The sequence below is a fragment of the Aythya fuligula genome, chromosome 19 (assembly GCF_009819795.1).
Source record: "Aythya fuligula isolate bAytFul2 chromosome 19, bAytFul2.pri, whole genome shotgun sequence".
Taxonomy (NCBI): domain Eukaryota; kingdom Metazoa; phylum Chordata; class Aves; order Anseriformes; family Anatidae; genus Aythya; species Aythya fuligula.
The window spans coordinates 5,209,909-5,231,741 of record NC_045577.1 but is presented as its reverse complement, the minus strand read 5'-3'; the positions used below and the strand labels follow the sequence as shown (position 1 = coordinate 5,231,741).

General features: G+C 48.5%; 2 protein-coding genes across 2 annotated transcripts; both read right to left on the bottom strand.

Annotated features, from left to right (window-relative positions):
- Positions 1-172: 172 nt before the first annotated feature.
- GTF3C5 (general transcription factor IIIC subunit 5) lies at positions 173-10,178 on the bottom strand. The gene is made up of 12 exons (XM_032200462.1): positions 10,085-10,178; positions 9,561-9,786; positions 9,121-9,319; positions 7,991-8,186; positions 7,407-7,511; positions 6,861-6,975; positions 6,133-6,213; positions 5,469-5,566; positions 4,834-4,916; positions 4,407-4,549; positions 3,548-3,710; positions 173-255 (listed from the first exon to the last, which is right to left on the bottom strand). Exons 1-11 carry the CDS (start codon positions 10,166-10,168, stop codon positions 3,553-3,555), a joined length of 1,488 nt encoding a protein of 495 aa, XP_032056353.1. The 5' UTR covers positions 10,169-10,178; the 3' UTR covers positions 173-255; positions 3,548-3,552.
- A 1,159-nt stretch (positions 10,179-11,337) lies between these two features.
- CEL (carboxyl ester lipase) lies at positions 11,338-17,307 on the bottom strand. The gene is made up of 11 exons (XM_032200514.1): positions 17,242-17,307; positions 16,841-16,991; positions 16,292-16,414; positions 15,503-15,700; positions 15,272-15,402; positions 14,753-14,860; positions 14,335-14,452; positions 13,449-13,635; positions 12,693-12,896; positions 12,033-12,230; positions 11,338-11,524 (listed from the first exon to the last, which is right to left on the bottom strand). The coding sequence occupies exons 1-11, from the start codon at positions 17,305-17,307 to the stop codon at positions 11,338-11,340; spliced, it is 1,671 nt and encodes a 556-aa protein (XP_032056405.1).
- Between the last annotated feature and the right edge of the window lie 4,526 nt (positions 17,308-21,833).

Here is a 21,833-nt window from a genome sequence, read left to right as displayed (position 1 = left end):
GGGGCCGTTTGCAAGGAAGCTGCTCCGGGAGCTTCCCAGCGTTGGTTTTACCTCCACGTCCTTATCCTGGGAGAAGCCGTGGACGAGGAGGCACGCTGGAAAGGATTCAGCCCCGTGCCGGAGCTGGGAGCCCCGGGAAGGGCTGCGTGCGTGCCGCGATGGAGCGGGCGCCTCGTGCTCTCGATGACTGGAAGCCTTCGCGTGGTCTCGCTCCTCTCCCCGATGCAGCTGGACTTCGCCAGCCCGCGTTCAAACCTGCACCAAAGATCAAACGCCAGTGTCTCTTCTGCAGGCGGGGGAAGCTTTGCGCGCCTCCCCGTGCCCCCAGAGCTGCCAGCCTAGCGAGGAAGAGGAGAGTGAATTTCTGTCCAAATCTGTGTAAATAGAGACCCTGGGTCTGCGCAGGTGGGCGAGGAGGCGAGACAGAGCTCGGGGTGCTCTGAGTACCCCGGTGCCGCCGCCTGCCCCCCAGAAAGTGCCACTCACCTTGGGCTTTAACCAGACTTTTTCAAACACTGACCATGGGAGAAGCAGCAATGAGACTTCTTTTGTATAAAACGAAAATGTTTACTTTTTTTTTTTTTTTTTTTTTCAATATTTATTGGTTGTAAATAGAAGAGATGAACTTGTACATTTTACTAACCCAGCCTCCCCCTGCCCTGCAGCCCAGTCCCTCTCCTCTTCCCCCTGCTGTTTTCGGCTGCTGGAAGCAGCAGCCTTGCGCTGCCACGCTCTGAGGCACAGACCGCTCTGGCCTCCCTCTCTCCCTTGTTTCTTTCCCACTAGTTGATCGAGCAGGGGCAGAGATGCTTCTTTTATTGACTGTAGGAAACACTAACCAAAGGGGGGATTTTTTTTCCTTTTTAAAACTTTCTTTTAATTATTATTTTTTATGTTTTCTTTGCTCCTGGACCTGCTGGGCCATCTCATTTAAGCACTTCCTCCCACCCCACCCTCTCCTCCCTGTCTGTCCGTGCTGCCGGGCAGGGGCCACGCGTTCCCCGGCTCCAGGAGAGGGGCCTGGGCTGCAGCAACGCTGCGATCTCACGCTGGGGGGACCAGGGCTGGTGGCAGGAGGTGGTGGGACCCGTGGGGACCCGTGGCACCAGGCAGGGAGAGGCCGCTTGCTTCTTGACCAGCGGGGCTGGCACCAGCTCTGCCAGCCCCATGTCCCTTTAGGGTGGCACAGCCTGGCCCACTGTGCCCACGCTGCACATGATGGGAGCCGCTGGCACCCTGACGCAGAGCCTGCCTCCTGTTTCCCCACCTCCCTGCCTGGAGCCTGGTACCAGCACCCCGGGGCCTCCCCTCGGCCCCGCACCGCTCTGTGCCTGCCAGCTCCTGCCCACCCCGCTGTCACTGTCCCCTTCCTTTTCCCCTCCTGCCTTTTTCCCTCGGCAGCTCAGCATCACCGGAGGGACTGGCTGTACCATATGTATTTTGTACCACTTCAATGAAGGAGCACACTGCCCAGTGTGACTTGTACACAGCAATGTAATTAGTCTTTGCAATAAAATATCGATGCTCAAACATCCCTGCCCCAAGGCAGGGGGTGTCCTATCTTCCTTCCCAAAATGCTGGCCCGTTCCTGGAGAAAGGAAATGGATCTGACCGTGGATGAGGTAAGGACTGAGCCTGGGGTTGTACCGTGCGGTACGTGAGTTGAGCTTTGTTTTGGGCTTAAATGAAGAAACAAGGCTTTTTTGTTTGCAGATCTGATTCCTGCTTTCAACTAACCCTGGTCGTTTGAGTCTGAGTTGTTGGGCCTGGTACATTTTCCAATAGTATAAATGTGACCTCTAATTTACTGGTTTTCATATTTTCATATTAGCAATGGTTTTTAAGAGCAACTGCAAGGGTTGGTCCTTATGTTATGGATAGTGGTCTGTTTTGGTTTGAGGCATCATTCCTTTGGAGTTCAAGGGTTCCTTTCCTATCATGGCCAGCATGTTTATTTTCTATTTTATAATTACACAGACTGCAGTGGAGATTGGTTGGGTGGTGTAACGGCTCTGAGTGTGGGTATTATAGATACAGCCCTGAGGCACAGAATTTCTTTGTCTTTTGTTACATAGATTACTTTAAAGCTGAGTTTTTGAAAACTAAAGGATTGTATTGTGTAGGTAGTGCTGCTAATGTCATTACCTACTAAGGCAGAATTAAGCATCCATGTAACTGCAGTCTTCCCAGACAGAGGAATTTCAGAAACAGCTGGAAAATACGTAAACTCTGGCCTGTTGTTGATAGAAAGCTGGGCTTCAGGTATTTTTCCTGGCATTTTATTCTTGGTGCCTGCTCACACCTGAGCACAGGTAGGTATTCTTACCTGGAAGTAGAGTGCCCACAGCATCTCTCCTTTTTTCCTAGTTCCCTGCTTGCATTGTATTGAGAAAGGTAAATCTGCTGCACAACCACTTGTGCCTCTGGCCTTGCACATTACCAGCACCTACACTTTACCTTGGCTGGTTCTCCCCAGGCAGAGTAATACACAGCCCTGCTTACAAAATCATAAAGCTGTAACAAATGCCTCTGTACTTATTGTTGCAGCCCATGCTACCCTGAGGTAGCAGCACAAGGCAAAGCACAGGATTTCCCAGTGAGCTATAGGGTGTGCACCCATAAGGAGCCAGTCCTCATATATCTGATATTAGAATATATATGCAGTAGAGCATATTATCAACCACTACTGATAAACCTTCCACTTGTGACACTCTGGGGAATGAAAAAGACCCAGGAAATGCCAGCAGATCTTTAATTTCCGTGACTGCACGGTACCAATCCAGCCAGCAATAGCAGACTAATGGCCAGTGGGCAACCTCTGTGAGCCTGAAGCTCTGCTATATTGCCTTCTTCTTGCAGTCTTTGTTAACTACTGGTAAAATCAAAATGGAATGGAGAAGCGTGTTAGCTAGTAAGGACAACATACGCTACATCCAACAGAAGGGAATAATTCACTGCCAGGAAGTGTTTTTGTCCTGCTGGCTTTATTTCCAGGATCACAGGCTAGGCTTGATGCTGAAGTCATTGCACAGAATTTTAAGTCACCTTAGTCAAAGGAAAGAGCAGCACCCTGCCTTTATGGACTCGAGTAACATTGGAGTGCTTTCTCTCAGCACCTCCTTGGGCAGTTTTTCTATTTTCCACATGGCCATCAACCCAGACAAGGTGTACTTCTCATAGATGGAGAGAGATGGGACTGCAACTTCTCCTGTTTTCAGGTGTAATTTCCAGATGGTTTGGACTCTGGTCTCTCTTCTTGGCAGCCTGTTGAGATGCTACATTAAATGCCATTTGGAGGCCAGCAAGAAATCTATATCCCCTGTCAATGTTTTGAGGGCTTATTATCCAGCAATTATGGAAATGTGGGCAATGCCTCCTGAACATCCAAAATGACAGCCATCAGCAGGTACCACAGTCAGTACAGGTAGGTAGCTGGCAACTTAGTGCAAGTTCTGGTTTCCCACATCCTGTGTATGGTTGCTGAGCCCTCAGCACTCAAGGAACAAGAGCCAAGAATATTCTGTCCAACAGCAGCAAGACTACTCACCGAGTTCACACATAGTCCAGAATTTCTGTTTCCATTTCATTTTCACTCCCGTCAGAAGGCTTGAAGTCCTCTTCCTCCTCCTCTTCATCATCCTCATCCTCTCCAGACTCATATGCCAGCTGCTCTTTGCCATCTTCATTGCTTGTTGTACTTGAGAAAAGAGCTTCATTGGGAAGAAAGAGAGGAAGACATTCTGATGCATCTCAGTGCAACATGGGAGAATATACAGTAGAGTTTGTAAAACAAAAAGAGAAAGGCAGAAAAAATCTGAAGATCACAGCTAAGGTTGCACATCTTAATAGAATTTTTTAAAAAGGAAAAAAGCAATGTTTTCACACCCCTGGAATGCTCTTAGAACAGCAGCAGATCTGCAGTGTCATGTTTCATCTCCTATCTGATTCTGAGCTAATTCACTGGGATATTGATTTGGCCCAGCAAAAATAATTTCCTCGCTTCTTGTTTGTAAGATATATGCCATCAATAAAAAGGAAAAAAAAATCTTAATGTCACCAAGAGATACATCAGTAAGGATGATAGCTTCGCTATCGCTGGGCAAAGACATTTAAAACTTGAAAGCTACAATACAGGAAAGATTAAAAAGAAATTCTTTACTCCTAGCTATTCCTCCAACCGACATTCACATGCAGGATAACAGCTGCAGCTCGTACACTGTGATGCACTAAAGCCCAGGGAGCACCAGGTGTTAAAGAGCACTTAATTCTGCACAGAGGCTGCAAATAAAGCAACGCTGCTTCCCCAGCATTGATGGCAATATCCTGATTCAGTACACAACATCTCAATGTCATCAGGTAGGTAGTACTACACTGCTCGGTACTCTGAGGTTCAGAAACATCCTTACCAGGTCTAGTGGATCTGATGATCTGCTTTATCATCAGGGACATGCTATCGCGCAGATCATCGCTCGTCTTTGGAAGGCACCACCCATCCCGCTCTGTGCATTCTGTCTCTGCACCATCATTCCGATGGATGATTTTCTGTAAGCTAAAAAGGAGTAAAAAGGGGGTGAAATATTAGTCTTCTACAGTCAGATGCAGGCTTCAAGTAAGACAGACTGTGGCTTACTTCAGTTTCATTGAGCTGGACTAGCATATTTGGTTATTCACCTAGCTGTTGTATGAGAAAGGAATAAAAGTCTGTTCTATTTTTATTAAGAAACTAAACACCTCTTTTGTTGCTGGTCAAGGAGAGCAAGTGTAATGGACTGGATATAAACAACAGGCTTTGAAATCTAGTTCTAACATGACTCAGCTGAAAGGGTGCCATACCTTTCCACGTTCAAGTCACAGAGTTGGTAGAACATCTGCCGGTAAGGGGGTAAGGCTCCTTCTCGGAAAATGTAGATGGATTCCTAAGAAGAGCAAAGATAGCAAGGATTTAATGCATGTTTTGTGGTGTAATGGGGCAACCCTGGCACAAAGCATTTCCTACAAAATTCTGTTCCAAGGCAATATCCAAGCTGCAGCTCTAGCTGTAGTTTGTTACTACGTAACAGCGGATCAGAAGTTTTGTTCTAGCAAAAAGGAGGAAAAAAATAGACTCCTGTTTAAATATTTATTTTGCCTTGCTGGATTCTACAAGATGATAAACACACGGCAATGTTTTGCACTTTGCTGCCCATAAAGTTCTCCAACTTTATAAACTGAAACAAAACGCTCATCATGTTTAAGACTAGGGGTAAGACTACAATTTCCATCTTGCAGCGTGTAAGAAATATATTCAGTGAACAGCAGATGAAGTTCTGGAGTGACATGTTCAGCTAGCAGCTTCCCAGGTAAGCTTTTACCCATCAACTCATTCAGGTCTCAAAGAGAAATCTGTGCCCCTAATGACTTATAAAATAGGAAACGTTTCCTTTTTACGATACTATTTCAAGATTCTGGTAAAAGAGAGTAACGCTTACCTTCAGCTTATACCTGCTGGAGGCAGACTTTTTTGCACTGGATGAACCAGAAGTACCAAGTCCCTGCTTCAGATCATGCACGCTGACTGTATGACTTACTGAAAGGCAACAGAGGCACGATTAGGGACATATTTCACTGTAGCATTGTACTGTTGCTTCTCTATGTTGATGCAACTTTGCTGATCAGCAAAAAACAGCAACCCAGCAAGTGAACTGCTGATTCTTCAGAGATGTTTCTGCAGAGCAGATCAGTCTCCAGAAAGGTGGTGAGTTTGGCTGTGTTCCTTCCACAGCACCTTTGTTGATACTTTTAATCTTTTCTACTTTCCTTTGGCAAAGAAACAAACCAAAACAAACAAAAAACCCTCCCCTCCTAATCTGTGCTGCACTATCACCAAACACAAGTGCATGTTGAGTTCTCACAATGTTGCTTGCGGATCTCGCTTCTGTCTGGCTCAGCCAGACACGTATCAAAGCTTCTCCCAACACTGTCCAGCAGGAGACTCTCCTGTTGGTTTTAACAACAGCACAATATTACAGATAGGGAGGGAGTGCCAATTTTGGCTCAGCTGGAATGCAGGAAGACTTTTCACTACCTGAGACTAAGATGGAGTAACCCAAAGAAAGAGCAGAGCCAGACATCCCGTCTGCTGGCACAGCATACCTGGCTTTTTGACAGTGATGGGCAGGCTGTAGTTATATGTGCTGCGTTTTGCTTTCACTGGCATATCGTTAGGTGCATAACCTAGAGGTGAAAAAAGAAAACCAATAATGAACTGAAGGTAAGCATTCTGCAGAGTAGCACTAGCTCCGTAATAGAGGTGCTGGACTAGCGTGTGAAATGATCTTTGGGATATGCTGAATTTGCGAGATGGGGAGAGGAGAGGTGTCACATAAACAAAAACCCTTTTGGTTGGAAAGAGGGATCTATAAGATCTGATCATGACTGGATGTCAGCTCTCTTGTGGACATATTACATGACCCAGAAGGTCCTTTCCCTCAACTTTCCCTCTACAAAGTCACAGTGCAAGGGAACCTTTGTCCTAAAGCCTCAGACCTGGTGCCCTGCACAAATGTTGAGTTCACCGAGGGAAAGCTACCATGGAAGCAACAGAATCTACGGAAACAGAATAGAATTTTCCATAAAATTCCATAGAATCCCAGAAAATTCCATAGAATTTTCTATGGAAAGTCAGCCAGCTGTTCCTGGGGTTTGGGATGTGCCAAATGAGGGTAGAAATACCGCATGGTATAAAATAAGGTTTTAAAGGAGTTTATAAAAGATGTCCTTTTCATCAAAGCAGGTACAGCAATAAAGTTTGAAACAAATGAAAATAACAACAAGGATTAACCAGAAAGCAAAGAGGGTGCCTGTGGGTTGGGCCCTTTTACCGTATTTCATTCCACAGCGAATTCGGAAGTCCAGTACTTGATAAATCTTTGCTTCAGGGTGTTTTCTGGGGTCATACCCAAACCTAACCCATAAGCTCCTCCAGGGACCTGTTAGCTGTGTAAACATACAGGGGTAGATGGTTACAACAAATAGTTGTGCTGCAGAGGCTCTTAGAAAATTCTAGTAATTTCCTGCATTGTCCAAATATTTCTTTTACTAACTCCTTCCTTGCTTTTCACAACCAGTATTTACATACTGAAACATGGGCAATCTATGCACTGAAGGCCAAATATTTGTGTGCCTTTAAAAATCAACTTGCAAGATCACAAGAAAATCTGTTTGGAAAAAATCTGATACCACTGCCAGGTGGACAATCAGTTTGAATGTGTGACCAAATTGCCTTCCCTTTTTCTCTTTACATGAAGCTCGGGTACTTACTGGTGGGACCTCAGAACCTGCAGAGAGCCAGGAGCATCCAGGTGATCCACCCCTGCGCCACCTCCTAGCAGCCTCGGCCAGGACCACGGGCAGATGCCCAGACTTACCATGTAATAGGCCAGGTACGGCAACAGCAGTTTCAGCTTGTCCGGGTGGATGTTGACATTGGCTTTTACTGCATTCCGGGACCAGACTGGGCGGACTTCAAAGAGCTAAAATAATACATCATCACTTCAGGTATGTGCCCCTCACTCACTTTCCTGACATGACATTGTCATGCCTTGACAAATATTTATCATATCTGTCATTTACAAGGGGAACCACAGCTGTTCAGGACGCCAAACATTCTGGTATCCCTATCAGAATATTCCAGCACCCTTGTTCTCTGATAGATTAGAGAACAGAAAAAGCAAATGCATATTTGGCTACGGTCACAAAGGACAGCTGGTGTCCAATGGGAACTGAACCTGAAAGTCTGGCTTCAGAAGCCTGGCTTCTGAATGGGCCCTTATCTTGAACAAGGTTAAACAGGAAATTTCACGTCACAATAAGAAAACCATAAGAGAAGCCACCAAGTAGTTGAGATCCCAACAGTTTTCTGGGAAGTCAAAGAAAATGGCTGCATGCAGTCCTTGCAGACACAGCATGCAACTGTAGAGTGCTCAGCCAAACTCAGGGATGCAGCATGTACCTTCCTCAGCTCTTCCTCCACCTTTCTATCCACAGCATTGGTGCACACTTTCTTCCAGGTCTGTACAGCAGCATCCAGGGGTTTTGTTGGGACTTCTTCCTCATCAAAGTTCAAAAAGATAGCGTTGTGTGGGCGACGGGCCCTGCTGAGGCCAATGAGGTTCTCACCAGACACCTGGGGGTTGTTGTACCCATCCCTAGGAAACAAGGCAAAGGACTGTGTTTGCTTTCTGCCTGTGGCATGCGCAGACATGTGGCTTTCCTAGGAACACATAAAAATGTAGCATGTTTTTTTGATTTTTGATGTGAAGGGATATAGCCCTGTAAGGAGTGGGTCTTATTTTATCCCCAGCTCCCCAGGGAGCACTATGGTAACTGTAAAGGACTCACCACTGAGGAAAGGTGATTTCAAGTTTTAAAAGCAAGCGGACAAACTACCTCTAGTTGCCTGTTGAAGGAGATGCCCTGCACTATCTGATAGAAACCATTCAGACAGTTGATAACTAATTTGCACAGAATATATTTGCTGCACAACAGGCTTCACATTCTGCTCTACTGGAGTTAGTGGATATCAGTAGAGTACGTTGACAAAGTAAAATGGAAACACAGGTATTAAGATAAGTTTGCTTTGCTAAGTGTTAATGAAGGACTGCAGTGAGAAAACGAAAGATGTTTCTTGTGGGAGACCTTGCAGATTGTTCTCCTGGCAAAAGTAACCTGGGGCCAGCAGGGCACAGGTCCAATGAACGTAGTCACAGGACGCACCACATTGACCCTCCATACTCTGCACTCAGCTCCAGCCCCCTGGAAGCAGGCAGAAAGCCACCCTCATGCATCCTACACTGCATGTCATGTCCTGTGTGGAGCAGTGATCTTCTATTGAAGCATTCAGCAGCTGATACCGATGAGATACAGGAACAATACATTTAATGCTGCCATGATGCTTCAAGAGCACAGTTCCTATAACAACACTGTAGTCAGAATGCATTGGATGCATCTTGTGTGATGAAAAATGAAACCTGAACTTTAAAACCTGTCTGTTTTAAGTGTATATCAATCCAACAAAATGTTTCATATTCCTTTCCTTTCAAGAACCAACACAGACTATTTATCAGGAGAAAAGGCACTAACCGGTGTTGGGTATCTGGCCGATAAAAATAGTCAACAGGAGTGTCTAGACGTGAGAAAATTGGTGGAGGGATGTAGAGAGGTAATTCTCTATTGAAAAACTCTTCCTTCTCTGGTTTGAGCATTAGGACTTTGTCATACATGGAGGTTTGTTTGCCATCAGGACCGGAGTGCATTGCCAGGTACTGGAAATCAGACATTCCTGTGAGAAGGAAACATTAAAACACCGTGAAATCATTGTGAAGATAACACTTCTCACAACACTCAGCTTTCAGGAGCAGTTGTCTGATAAGTCCATGTGAAGGTTTATACAGAAAGGAGGCTGTAACAACAGACGACTTGCTTTTCTTTGCAGTCTTAAATTTCTCAGGGGAAACATTTCCCTTTCCCATCAGCCCTTCTCATCAACCTTTACGCCCTGCAGACCCAAACACAGGTATTACCTTGAAATTTGTAAACAGTGGTGACGATCCCAATGATTTCCATTTCAAAGTGGACTTCTGGCTGGGCTGGCTCTTCTGTGTCTGCCTGCGTCTTCCTCCTCGTGGTCCTCCTCCTCACCTTCAGCAGCATGGTGGAGGTGGGGAAGCGGTTGGCGCACACGGGGTGGCAGTAAGGGTCCTTGGGGCGGAAACACAGCTCCAGCCTTTTGGCAGGGTCGGCGTAGATCTGTGTCGGGGAGGACAGGGCCAGTCTCGGTTAGCAGCACCAGGGCTGGCGGCTCCCTGCAGCACCCAAGGGTGCTCCCACCCCATTTGACACCTCCCATCCCACCTCCCTCACCCGGCTGCAGCCCAGGCGAGCCGCATCACCCCGAAACCTCGCGACAAGCCACCCCTAAACCCCAGCAGCCCACAGATGAGGTGATCCCAACAGGGGGACCCCAATGAGGGGATCCCAACGCCAGCCCCCCATTCACCCCCACCCCACCCAAAGCCTCGAACCGCGCTCCCCAGCAACCCCTCACCCTCGACACCCCTTCCTCTCCTCCCAGGGTCCGCAGCATGGCTCCGACATCCCGCACCAGCCCCGGGTACTCCACGGACACCATGCGCGGCGTGCGGGGCACCTGCACCACAGCCGAGCCCCGCTCCCCCCAGCACCTCCCGCCCGCCGCCATCTCCCCGGCCCGCCCGGCAGCCGCCCGGCGCCTCCCCGCGGCCTCAGCGCGATGGTTCCGCGCCTCCAAGGTTCCCAGCAGGGCCAGGGAGGTGTTTCCCCCTCTGCCCTGATCTGCTGAGGCCGCACCTCGAGTGCTGGGTTCAGTTTTGGGTCCCTCACGACAAGGATGTGGAGGTGCTGTGGTGTGTCCAGAGCAGGGATGTGAAGCAGGTGAGGGGTCTGGAAACAAGTCTGTGAGGGGCGGCTGAGGGAGCTGGGGGTGTTTGGTCTGGGGAAGGGGAGGCAGCCTACATCCAGCTCTGCCTCCTGGGCATCCTATATTCAATGTATACACCGTGTGCATCCCATATCCAGCGCTGCCCCTGTGCCTCCATTCCCTGGCTGCCCTGGCACTGCTCGCGCTGCAACAGCTCCAAGCCAGGCAGGCAGAGGACTGGGAGCAATTCTCCTTCCCCTGCTTTGCACCGAGCTCTGGGGTCTCCTTTTCCAAGACTGATCAACACCCGCAGTGGTGTCAAGTCGGGAATCATGCCAGGCACAAATCCTGGGTGACAAATCCTGACCCTCTTCTTCCTTCCTGAGCTTTAGTTCCTATGCCAAGCAGACTCGTGGCCATAAACCCATGCAGAATAACTTCCCCTGTGTTTATTTTCTGTTTTTTAATAGTGAACTCGGCAATGATTCACTAAGAGGTTTGTGTTGCATACATTACAGCTGCAGTTATCTACGAGTTGTTTGCTATTACCGTGGACGATTGTAAGGTGGCAGCATCCAAACGCACAGATCAGGATTGGGTCCGTCCTGCTACAGATCACGCAGACAACAAGGAAAAACAATTCCTGAGCCAAAAAGCTGGCAGAGCAGACCAAGCTATGGCACTGATGCATCAGCAGCTTAACCGAGCTATTGCTGTGTCAGGGGAAAATGCTTTGCCCAGGGGCTGGATGTTGCTCCCTGCCTGACTGTAATGCTAGAGACAAAATCATGTCATGACAAAGACATGGAAAAAACGAAATCACTCAGTTACAAGCAAGCCTTTAATGAACTAAGTCTGTCTTTACAAGGTGGTTCTCCTTAGTTTCTCAGCAGCTCCACAGTCTACGGGGTGGTGGCAACCTGTGGCAGTTTCAGATAGACGGCGTTCCAGTAGTTCACGAACGGGGCTCTCAGGTTCTGCTTCACAGAATCGTAGTTTAAGTTGTTGTTGATATCCAGGTAGTAACCGCCCTCCGTGGTGTAGGGCAGCCAGGTAATGGGCACCTCTGAATACCCTGTGTTGGGATCACTGGGAAAAAAGAGAGAGAAGTTCTGTTTTATGAGGGCAGCTTGTGGATGTAGCAATGTTTATGTTGTCTGGGGATCCTGCCTGTACTCACGTGAGGCTTTAAGAGAGTGCAAGGAAAGAGTTTGACATTGAGACAAGTGATAGTAATTCTACAACCTAGGAGCAACTTGCTGATGTGTATTCTCCTGCTTTGGTCCCCCCAGCATCTGTCCTGGCTGCACGCAGCAGTTTAACTACTGCCTGAACTCCAGAGTTCAGAAACAAGCTTCAACATTAAGTTTAAGCAGAGAGCACAGGTTCTGAAAATGCTTTTGCTGTCCCTGGGTGTTCTCTGGATGAGGAGGGCCCAGAGCAAACTCCACCACTGGGAGACATAGAACCAGGCTTGTAATGGAAACATAGACAGCGGGCACCCTGCTTTTGAGAACTGCTTCTGAAAAGTTGGTAGGAAACAGCAGCAGGTTGGAGTGCTGTAGCAAGCCCCGCGTGTGGAACCAGAACCACTTACCCTGTCCTGGCAAAGTTGGTCCAATAAGCAATCATGGCAGCTGAGACAGTCCTGTGCTTTGGCAGGTAGCCTAGAGGGGTGGCGAAGGGTTTCCCAAACACGTACTGCAGGTCATCAGCGTGGTCTGCTCCTACCCAGCTTGGGTAGACGGGCATCCGAGATGGCTGGGAGAACACATAGCTGTATGTCTTGCCACTCCTGGGGAAATAAAATAGACTTGATGAGAGCTGAAAAGGGGGTGCAGCTATGCTCCAAACATCAGCCAGACATTCAGCCTTCTAAGATGCTCATGTGCTTGGAATTGTCTAAGAATTGCTTTCAGGAGATAATATTCTTCTATCTGGTAATTTCTAAGTTCCACTTCTGATGGTCACTCTAACCCTCATATCATCCAGCTGATGTGTCTCATGGATTTGAACAGTGCCAGGATGAAGCTGGGTGTTTTTGAGATGCAAAAACTTGTTTTAATGGCAATTTAAAACTGTTTCTCATCATGATTCCTTTATAGCATTAGTGAAGTAATGTTTGTACAAGCCACATGTAGGTGGCTCCTTCAATTTCAGCCCTCTTCAACAGCTCCTCAGCCCCTTGTGCTGGGAGTGCAGCATTTCAGGCCCCCCACCTCAGTCTTTGGGCTGCTGCCATCCCTGGGCTGCTCACCGGGCATTCTGCAGGTGCAGATTCAGTGCCCACTGCGTGGGAATCAGGAAAATGTAGTCAGTAGCCAGGTCCACCACTGTCCTCTTCATCACTTCCTGATCTGGCTTGTCGCCCCACAGCTCGGTGTAGATATTGTACGTGAGGTTGGCTCCTCTTTCCCCCCTGTCCGCAGTGAGTCCTTTGACCAGTTCATAGACGTCGCTCCTAGAAAGACAAGATTTCCACCAATTATGGACCAGCAGCTTGAGGCGGGGCATGGGAACTGATCCCAGCTCCCTTTGATGTTCACATCCAACCCTGCGGTCAGTGGCTGTTTGGAGGAATAAAAGCCAGGGATTTCAGCCCAGCTCTTAGATGTAGGGCACGTGCTCCACAACTTTCTCAGCAGAGCAGCTTGAGGCCAAATGGGACACAAGTTCCTTTAGTCCTGAAAAAGGAGTCTTAGAGGGTAGGCACCCAGCATTTTTTTTTGTACCTGCTCTGCACAGAAGAACAGCAGGGCTGCCAAGCCTATCGCTCACTACCACTGAGTTCAGGAGCACCTTAGAGATATCTGAGGAGGCTTCCCCACTAACAGTCCTTTCTCTTGGAGACTCTGGACTTGGCAACATATCTGTTAGACACCCCAGCTTGGAGTGACAGCCTGTTTTGAAGGTAGTGCCTTCTCCAGTGAGGTCTAAGTCCTCGGTGTGGGGGGGGGGGGATAATTAAATAAAGTTCCTTTCGGTAAGGGTTTTAAGAAAGTCCTTTTCTTACGCAGTGATTTTCACCAGCGGGCGGTTGATAGCAGGTATATCGATGCCAGCAAAGAAGTGTCCGTCCATGTTGTTGACCCCAGCGATGTAGTCGATGTCAGCAGCGTTGGCAAAGAGTTTCTCTGGTATGTCTGGGAGGAAGTCTCCATCGACGACAGGCGTGATGGCAAGTGTATGAACCAGGGGACCTGCAGCAGGAGACAAAACCAGAATGTGTTAGGAGCACAGCAAAGCAGATGCATGGCCTGGCATATGCCAGTGCTTGAGGAATTGTAGAAAGAACAGGCTGGGGGGAATGAGAGCTGGGGGGGTGACTTCAGCATGGGTAGGATGTCACCAAGGGGCAGGGTGACCACAGGATCTTGTTCAGTAAACCTCTTCCTGGAGGTGGAGGTGAAAAGCAAGAGATTTGCCTGCCAGGTGTTGGCCTGCAACATCAACAATTCCTTTCCATCTTCCCCCAGTCTGCTCCCCTAAAGCCCAGCCAAAGTTTGGGAAGAGCAGAACTTCTAATTCCTAGCCCATCTGGCTGGTCTGGCTCACACCCATGCAGCAGCACAGCAGCAGCTCGGCCACTGTCTGCTCTGAGCAGGGCTGAGTGCTGGGGCTGCTTTCTAGGACCACAAGTAATAGCCCCCAGCAAGCAGAGGGAATTTCTTGGGAAGGAAACCACCACAGGCAGCAGAAGTGCAGACGTTCTCCACCTGCCGTGAGCCCAGCAGATCCTACATGGCACCCAGTGGCTCCAGGGAAGGTAGGAGGGTGCGCGGTCAATTATTTTTTTTTTTTTGGGGGGTGGGGTTAAGCTGTGTTCTGGAATTTCTGCTTTCACAAAACAGAAAGTGCAGACCAGAAGCGGAGGACCCAGCACAGGCTGCAGGACTTACTGTTCAGGTTGACGAGCTGCAGGTGGTAGGCCAGCGTCACGGCTTTGGGGTCGCTGACACGCAGGCAGTTGGCCAAGTCTGTGGTGTTACTTATGGGGCAGCCCACTTCTTGTCCAACCTGCAGAAGGAGAGAGAGAAGAAGCTCATGGCATTACCCTCAGAAGTCAGGCTTCATCCCCAGCTCCATAGAGAAGAGGTTGGTGTTATCTCAAAGAATTCATGTTTGGCTGCGTGGCTCCCCCGGGTCCCTTGCTTGTTATGCTCTTTATGAAATGCCATTTTTGTTTGTTCCCTCAAGCAAGACTTCAGCTTCAGGATTGCTGCCCAGGGTGGCACAGCAGTGATCCAGCCAGCCCAGGTAGGTGTGTGGGGTCCCCAACTGTCCCGTGTGCCAGCTGGGTCCCAACCCGCACGTTACCTTTTTAGCCCAGTAGAGTGGGTCCTTCTGGATGGCCCAGCTGCACAGGCTGACACCGCTCTGGCTGATGGCTCTCTTGAACAGGCCCGCATTCTTCGGGGACAGTATCTGCAGCACGAAATAGAATCAGTCGATTTCAGTAATGAATTCCTGAAGGGACGATTGCCTGCCAGAGCTGGCTGATCCCCCACACAGCTTGTGCACGAGGCCAGGGAAGCTGCCAGCTCTTGTGACACTGAACAGGCTCAGTAGTTAAAAGGTGATATGGGGAAAAGGGGGGAAGAGGAGCAGGGGGACGTTTCACCAGAGATCCCCAAAGTGAGGACATGTGCCTGCAGTGGGGCAGCTGATTAGGGTGAAAAAGGAGTAGCTACACAACAAAGAGGCTGAGCCTTGCTGTCCCCGAGCAGCAGAGGATGCTGATCAGGTGAAGGAAAGCTGCAGAGTGCCAAAGGGACTGGCTGTCCCATTCACAGGAAAGAAAAGTGGCTGCAGTGGAGGCTGACAAGGACAACAGACCTGCAGGGAGACACTGGTGGCACCGGCTGACTCTCCGAAGATGGTGATGTTGTCTGGGTCACCCCCGAAGGCCTTGATATTCCTCTTCACCCAGGCAATAGCCATGTGCTGGTCCTTCAGCCCATAGTTCCCTGAGCAACAGAGGGCACCCGCCGTTGGGTTGGGGCACAGCCAAAGCCGATAAGGTGGGGTCCTGTGGCAGGATCCCCTAAAAGAGAGCAGCTCGGGTACCTGGCATGTTTGAGTCTCCAGTGCTCAGGAAGCCCAGGGGCCCCACGCGGTAGTTCAGGGTCACCACGATCACGTTGCCCCTCACGGCGATCTCCTCGCCATCGTAGAGGTAATTGTCGAGGAAATTGGCTCCCTGCCCTCCTCCGACAAGGAAGGCACCACCGTAGATCCACACCATCACTGGCAAGTTGGTCGAGACTGGGAGAAGAGGAGGACAAGCAGTGTGAACCACGACATAGCCAGAGCCAACCCTAATGCCCACTTGGGCATTACAGACCTCCTGGGGCTGGTGCAAATTCCCCTGCCTTCCTTGTCACCTCACCCTAACCACAGGCAAAGTGTTCCCAGGACAGTAAATATGTGTGGACCTTTCCTATGGGCTGACAAAGCTGGGACAGAGATGCAAACTGGGAGAAAGATCATCCCAAACAAAGCCCTCTCTTTCTGAAAGATCATCCCAAACAAATTCCTTTCCTTCCTTGACCAGAAAAGGACTTTTGTATCATTCCTAGGGTCGTAGGACACACATTTGTCCAGAAAGGGATGTCTTCCCTTCAAGGGCGTGATACTTTGCAATATGCTATGGCCAAAAACATCTCTGCTCTGTAGAAGTGACTGAAACTCCCAGCCTGCTGCAGCTGAGGAACACTGCCTGACACTGCTCCTACCCTTCCCACTGCTTCTGCAGCTGCCCACCATAGGAACATAGCTGCTGAGAGATGCTCCAAAACCGTTTGTCCGCAGAAAGCAACTGAGAATCTCCTCCCCAGGTCTCTGCCAAGCACATACCTTGTTTCTTCCCTTGAGGGATCCAGATATTCAGGTAGAGGCAGTCTTCTTTCCCTCGGACATCATTTTGCATCAGTGTCATCTGCATGCAGCGGTTTTTGAAGTCTTTTGCCTTCAGCGTTCCTAAGAAGAGAAAGAGAATACACCAGGTCCTAGATAGAGCTGTCAGCTCTGTCTTTTGGCTGCAAGCTGTCCATCCATCCATCCTTCCTCACCTCCCTAAGTCCAGCACAGAGGCAGCAAAACCTCCCCAGCCACCGTGACTGGCCCAAGGGAGTGACAACGGGGTGCCCTTTCCTGTGTGAACTAGCTCTGGACAGCCAGGGCATGAGAAGGAGAGATTCAGATGCTGTGCTTCAGATTTGTTACTTCAGGTGGTCACTTAGGAGCACTTAGATGCAGACTCTCATACCTGCCCCGAGACTCAGCTTTGTCTTGGCATTGCATAGGGCACTGTTAGTGCAGTACCTTCTACCTAACTCTAATGGACTAAGGAGACAAAAGTTGGAAACAAAACAAACCCAAAGGCATCCAAAGGCTGGATCTTACCATCCCATCCAGGATGAGGTTGGGGATCTTCCAGAGTCTTTGGGGGGGCAGCAAAGGGGATCCCTCTGAAGATGTCGATGTAGTCCCCGAAGAGTCCCAGCCGTTTATTCTCGCCTTCCACAAAACCTCCCTCGGTGTGCACCACACCCAGCTAAATGTGGCACCGTTGAGAAGAGGGAAAAGTGAATCCATTGCAGTCCTTCGTGGCTCAGGCTCCTCGTGATGCCAGCAACCACAGCGTACCCTGGCTGGAGGGTCCCCACACATGGGCTGACTCGCAGCCTCCCTTCACCAACCATCCCTTTGGTTCCTCATGGAAGGCCCACAGGTTGCTGCTGCTGCCATTCAGGTGGGAACAGGCAAAAAGTTTTCCAAGTTATCAGAAATGCCTCTGTACTTACCGTTGCAGCCCATGCTACCCCAAGGTAGCAGCACAAGGCAAGACACAGGATCCCCCAGCGAGCCATGGTGCCTGCACCCAAGGAGCGAGTCCCCACCAGAGGTTTACGTATGTATATATAGCTAGGAGTGCGGCTATGTGTCAATGCCTTGACCCGGTTTTTACTCTAAGTTGCGTTGCAGGAGCCCCAGCAAACTTGTCCTTCAGTAGGCTGAAGCCAAACCATGGCTGAGGTAGACTGGCGTCACTGTGTGAGAGCCCTGCAGATGTTGCCTTTGTGGGATGAAGGCCAAATGTAAGGAAATATATCAATCTAACAAAAAACAGGGAACGTAATGCTGAAGCCTTGAGAATCCTCACACAAGTGCAGGAGATTGAAATTATATTAAACCGTGCACTAGAGCATATTACCAACCACTTCTGATAAACCTTCCACTTGTAACACTCTGGGGAATGACCAAGACCCAGACAATGCCATCAGATCTTTAATTTCTGTGACTGCACGGTAACAATCCAGCCAGCGATAGCAGACTAATGGCCAGAGCGGACAACCTCTACGAACCTGAAGCTCTGCCACATTGCCTTCTTCTTGCAGTCTTTGTTAATTCTGGCAAAGTCAAAATGGAATGGAGAAGCGTGTTAGCTAGTAAGGACAACATACGCTACATCCAACAGAAGGGAATAATTCACTGCCAGGAAGTGTTTTTGTCCTGCTGGCTTTATTTCCAGGATCACGGGCTAGGCTTGATGCTGAAGTCATTGCACAGAATTTTAATTCATGTGGGATAAGGAAAAGGGCACCTTGTCTGTTTTCCACATGTCCGTCAACGCAGACAGGGTGTACTTCTCAAGGATGGAAAGATTTGAGAATGCAATTTTGCCTATTTTCAGGTGTGTTTCCAGCTGATTTTGATTCTGGTCTCTACTGCGTGTTTGACCGAGCTGCAAAGCAGACTGGCACCAATGGAGCTAACAGTTACTGAACCATCCATGGCTGTAGCTTCTGTTCAACAGCAAAGTTTGCCTTCCCTTTTTCTCTTTACATGAAGCTCGGGTACTTACTGGTGGGACCTCAGAACCTGCAGAGAGCCAGGAGCATCCAGGTGATCCACCCCTGCGCCACCTCCTAGCAGCCTCGGCCAGGACCACGGGCAGATGCCCAGACTTACCATGTAATAGGCCAGGTACGGCAACAGCAGTTTCAGCTTGTCTGGGTGGATGTTGACATTGGCTTTTACTGCATTCCGGGACCAGACTGGGCGGACTTCAAAGAGCTAAAATAATACATCATCATTTCAGGTATGTGCCCCTCGCTCACTTTCCTGACATGACATTGTCATGCCTTGACAAATATTTATCATATCCGCCATTTACGAACTGCAGCTGTTCAGGACACCAAATATTCTGGTATTCCTATCAGAATATGCCAGCACTCCTCTTGTCTGATAGATTAGAGAACAGAAAAAGCAAATGCGTATTTGGTTACGGTCACAAAGGACAGCTGGTGTCCAATGGGAATTGAACCTGAAAACCTGGCTTCAGAATCCTGGTGTAATTGGACAGGCCCCTATCTCATTTTTGAGCAAGGTTAAACAGGAAATTTCACGTCACAATCAGAAAACCTTCAGAGAAGCCGGCAAGTAGTTGTGATCCCAACAACACCTGGGGGTTGTACCCATCCCTAAGAAACAAGGCAAAGGACTGTTTGCTTTCTGCCTGTGGCATGCACAGACATGCGGCTTTCTTGGGAACACATGAAAATGAAGTTGTTTTCCAGATTTTTGATGAGAATGGATATAGTCGTGTAAGGAGTGGGTCTTATTTTATCCCCAGCTCCCCAGGAGCACACTGGTAACTGTAAAGGACTGTAAAGTTTTAAAAACAAGCGGCCAAACTACCTCTAGTTGCCTGTTTTTAGAAGATCTCCCATCCTATGTGAGAGAAACCCTTCAGGCAGTGAATTACAAATTTGTATGAAAGTGTATTTGCTGCACAACAGGCTTCATGCTCTGCCTCTGCTCTACTGGAGTTAGTGGATATCAGTAGAGTACGTTGACAAAGTAAAATGGAAACACAGGTATTAAGATAAGTTTGCTTTGCTAAGTGTTAATGAAGGACTGCAGTGAGAAAACGAAAGATGTTTCTTGTGGGAGACCTTGCAGATTGTTCTCCTGGCAAAAGTAACCTGGGGCCAGCAGGGCACAGGTCCAATGAACGTAGTCACAGGACGCACCACATTGACCCTCCATACTCTGCACTCAGCTCCAGCCCCCTGGAAGCAGGCAGAAAGCCACCCTCATGCATCCTACACCGCATGTAGTGTCCATGGTTATGTCGTATCTTCCCTAGCTCATCAGATCCCTGTCTTGCAATCCCCTCCCCAAGCATGCCCGTTTCTGTTGTTCCAGATCAAGAGGGCTAAAGCAGAACAAGGCAGCAGCTTCAGCAGGTGAAGGTCTCCTTTAGCACTGGGCCCACGCAGCACGTTTCCACTGGACTTTGGTGCCAGGCAGCATCACACCATGGGCACCATCCAACACCAGCAGCACATCAGGGGCAGTACAGCCACCAACCCCTCCCCAGGGCCGGGGCTGCGCTCCTGGCCCCACAGAGTCAAACCTCCCTCTGTCTCACCATGCTCCCCATCCCCAGGTACCCCACAAACAGCAGCCACAGTGTGTGGGGCAGCTCCAGCTGGGGCATTTTTGGTGTGTGTGTGTGTGTGTTTGTGCTCCAGCTGCTGCTGGTTTTCCTGCTCATTCCAGCAGGGTAGGTGATAGAATTGTTTGTTGCTCTGGTATGGGCCAGAAGCAGAGCTGCTAGACCCAAATGCCCCGGTGTCCTTAGCCAGGCTCCCTCCCAAAAGTGATGGCCTGGCTTAGAAACTGTGATCAAAAAGAAAAAAAAATAATTAAATAATTAAATAAATAATGATGCTCTGTTTTCAGCCTGCAGGGTGCAGTGGCACCACATTTTCAGTTCTCTGCAGTCACCAGGCTTACTAAACATCTAATTCCCTTGACTCTGACAGTCAAGCTTTAAGGAATACACCTGATTATTGTTAGGCTTGAGAGGAAAACCCCTAAACCTGTGAGAGCAGGTGGCAGCACTGCAAAGGGAAATGCTTTAAAAGGGGACCCCCATAGTGTCATTTGTGTGTGTGTGTGGCTTTGGTGGTGTTAATTCTTTGTGTGAGGTTTGGAGGCAGTCAATGTTTATAGAGCCTGAAACACTGGATAAATTGAGAAAGGAAGTGCTGTCCACCAGGAATTAAATACTTTGGGATTGCTATAGCAATTATTTTTTCCTCATGTATCTTGGTATCTGCAGAAGCTTCCTGGCCTGAGGTCTGCTACCCATTCAGCCTTCTAATTTTCACTAATTTTTCTGTTTCATGCTGTGAGTGCTTCCTTCATCTTTCACAGGCAAGAGCAGCTGGGCGCTGTAAGTACCTACACTAACACCCTGTTCCCTCTAGCAGCCCTTGGAAAAGGGGCAAGGAGTGCTTTGTTCTGCTTTCACTCCTACTCTGTGCTCTTCCACCTACCTCTTCAAGTCCCGTGGGAAGGGTTGGCAGCCCTGGGTAGGTGACTGGGTCTGAGGCACTCCAGTTCTTCACTTTTACTTTCCCTCAGGCTTTGTTTTGGTCCTTACCTTGCCAGCTGTTGCCCTGGTGAGCCATGGTACAACCCCCTGAAGTAGTATGTATCTGCTACAAATGATGTATTTTTGAAGGTTGTAGGGTCATGTGTGGTTTCAGAAGGCTCTGTGAGCTGTAACTTAACAGTGAGGTGAATGTATAAGCACCTTACTATGGGCTTATGTATTCATGTATAAGGCAGTCCTCCTTAGTTATATTTCAGTATTGAAATGTTGATCTCTGTGCTGTTCTAAGGTGCTAGTTCAGGAAGAGTATGAAAGCAATTGAAACCCAAGTTTATCCATCCACAGTACACCTATGTGTGGTTCTTGAGCTCCTCTTTCCTTCTGTACTTATTGTTGGATTTACTCTTGTGAAAGGATGCATCTCTTGTATGGGTACTGGAGGTCCAAGTGGGTTGAAACATTCCCAAAATGTGACATGAGTGCGCTGTAAATTGCAAACACTTCTGTTTCCATTAGGATTTCATGGCATTTTTGGAATGATGGACTTTGACTGGAGTGTCTGGGCAGAATGCCATTTCAGGAGATATCACATCTATCTACCGTCCAGCTGAAATTTCTTCTTTACTTTCAATTGTACATACTCTGTACCATGAGCTGTTAAGTTGATACTGTGTTCCACCTCACAAATATGCTTCTATCAGAAAATAAAATATTTGTGGAGAAGAGCTGTAGCTATAAAATATGTTGGCCAAAACTGTCAGAAGTTTAAAGGTTATTGCTAATTGCCCTCTCTTGTGCCTTAGATACCATACGACATAACTCAGAGCTTCTTTTCTTCCAGGAACACTAATGTTTAAAGTTCTTGCTAATGGGCTTCTGAGGCATTGAAAATGTTGGTTATAGTGAGCAGAAACTCCTTCTGAAAATAGTTTGCTTGGTGGAACTTTGTTCCAGTATAAACCAGAATGGACTTCTCAGCTCAGTTGT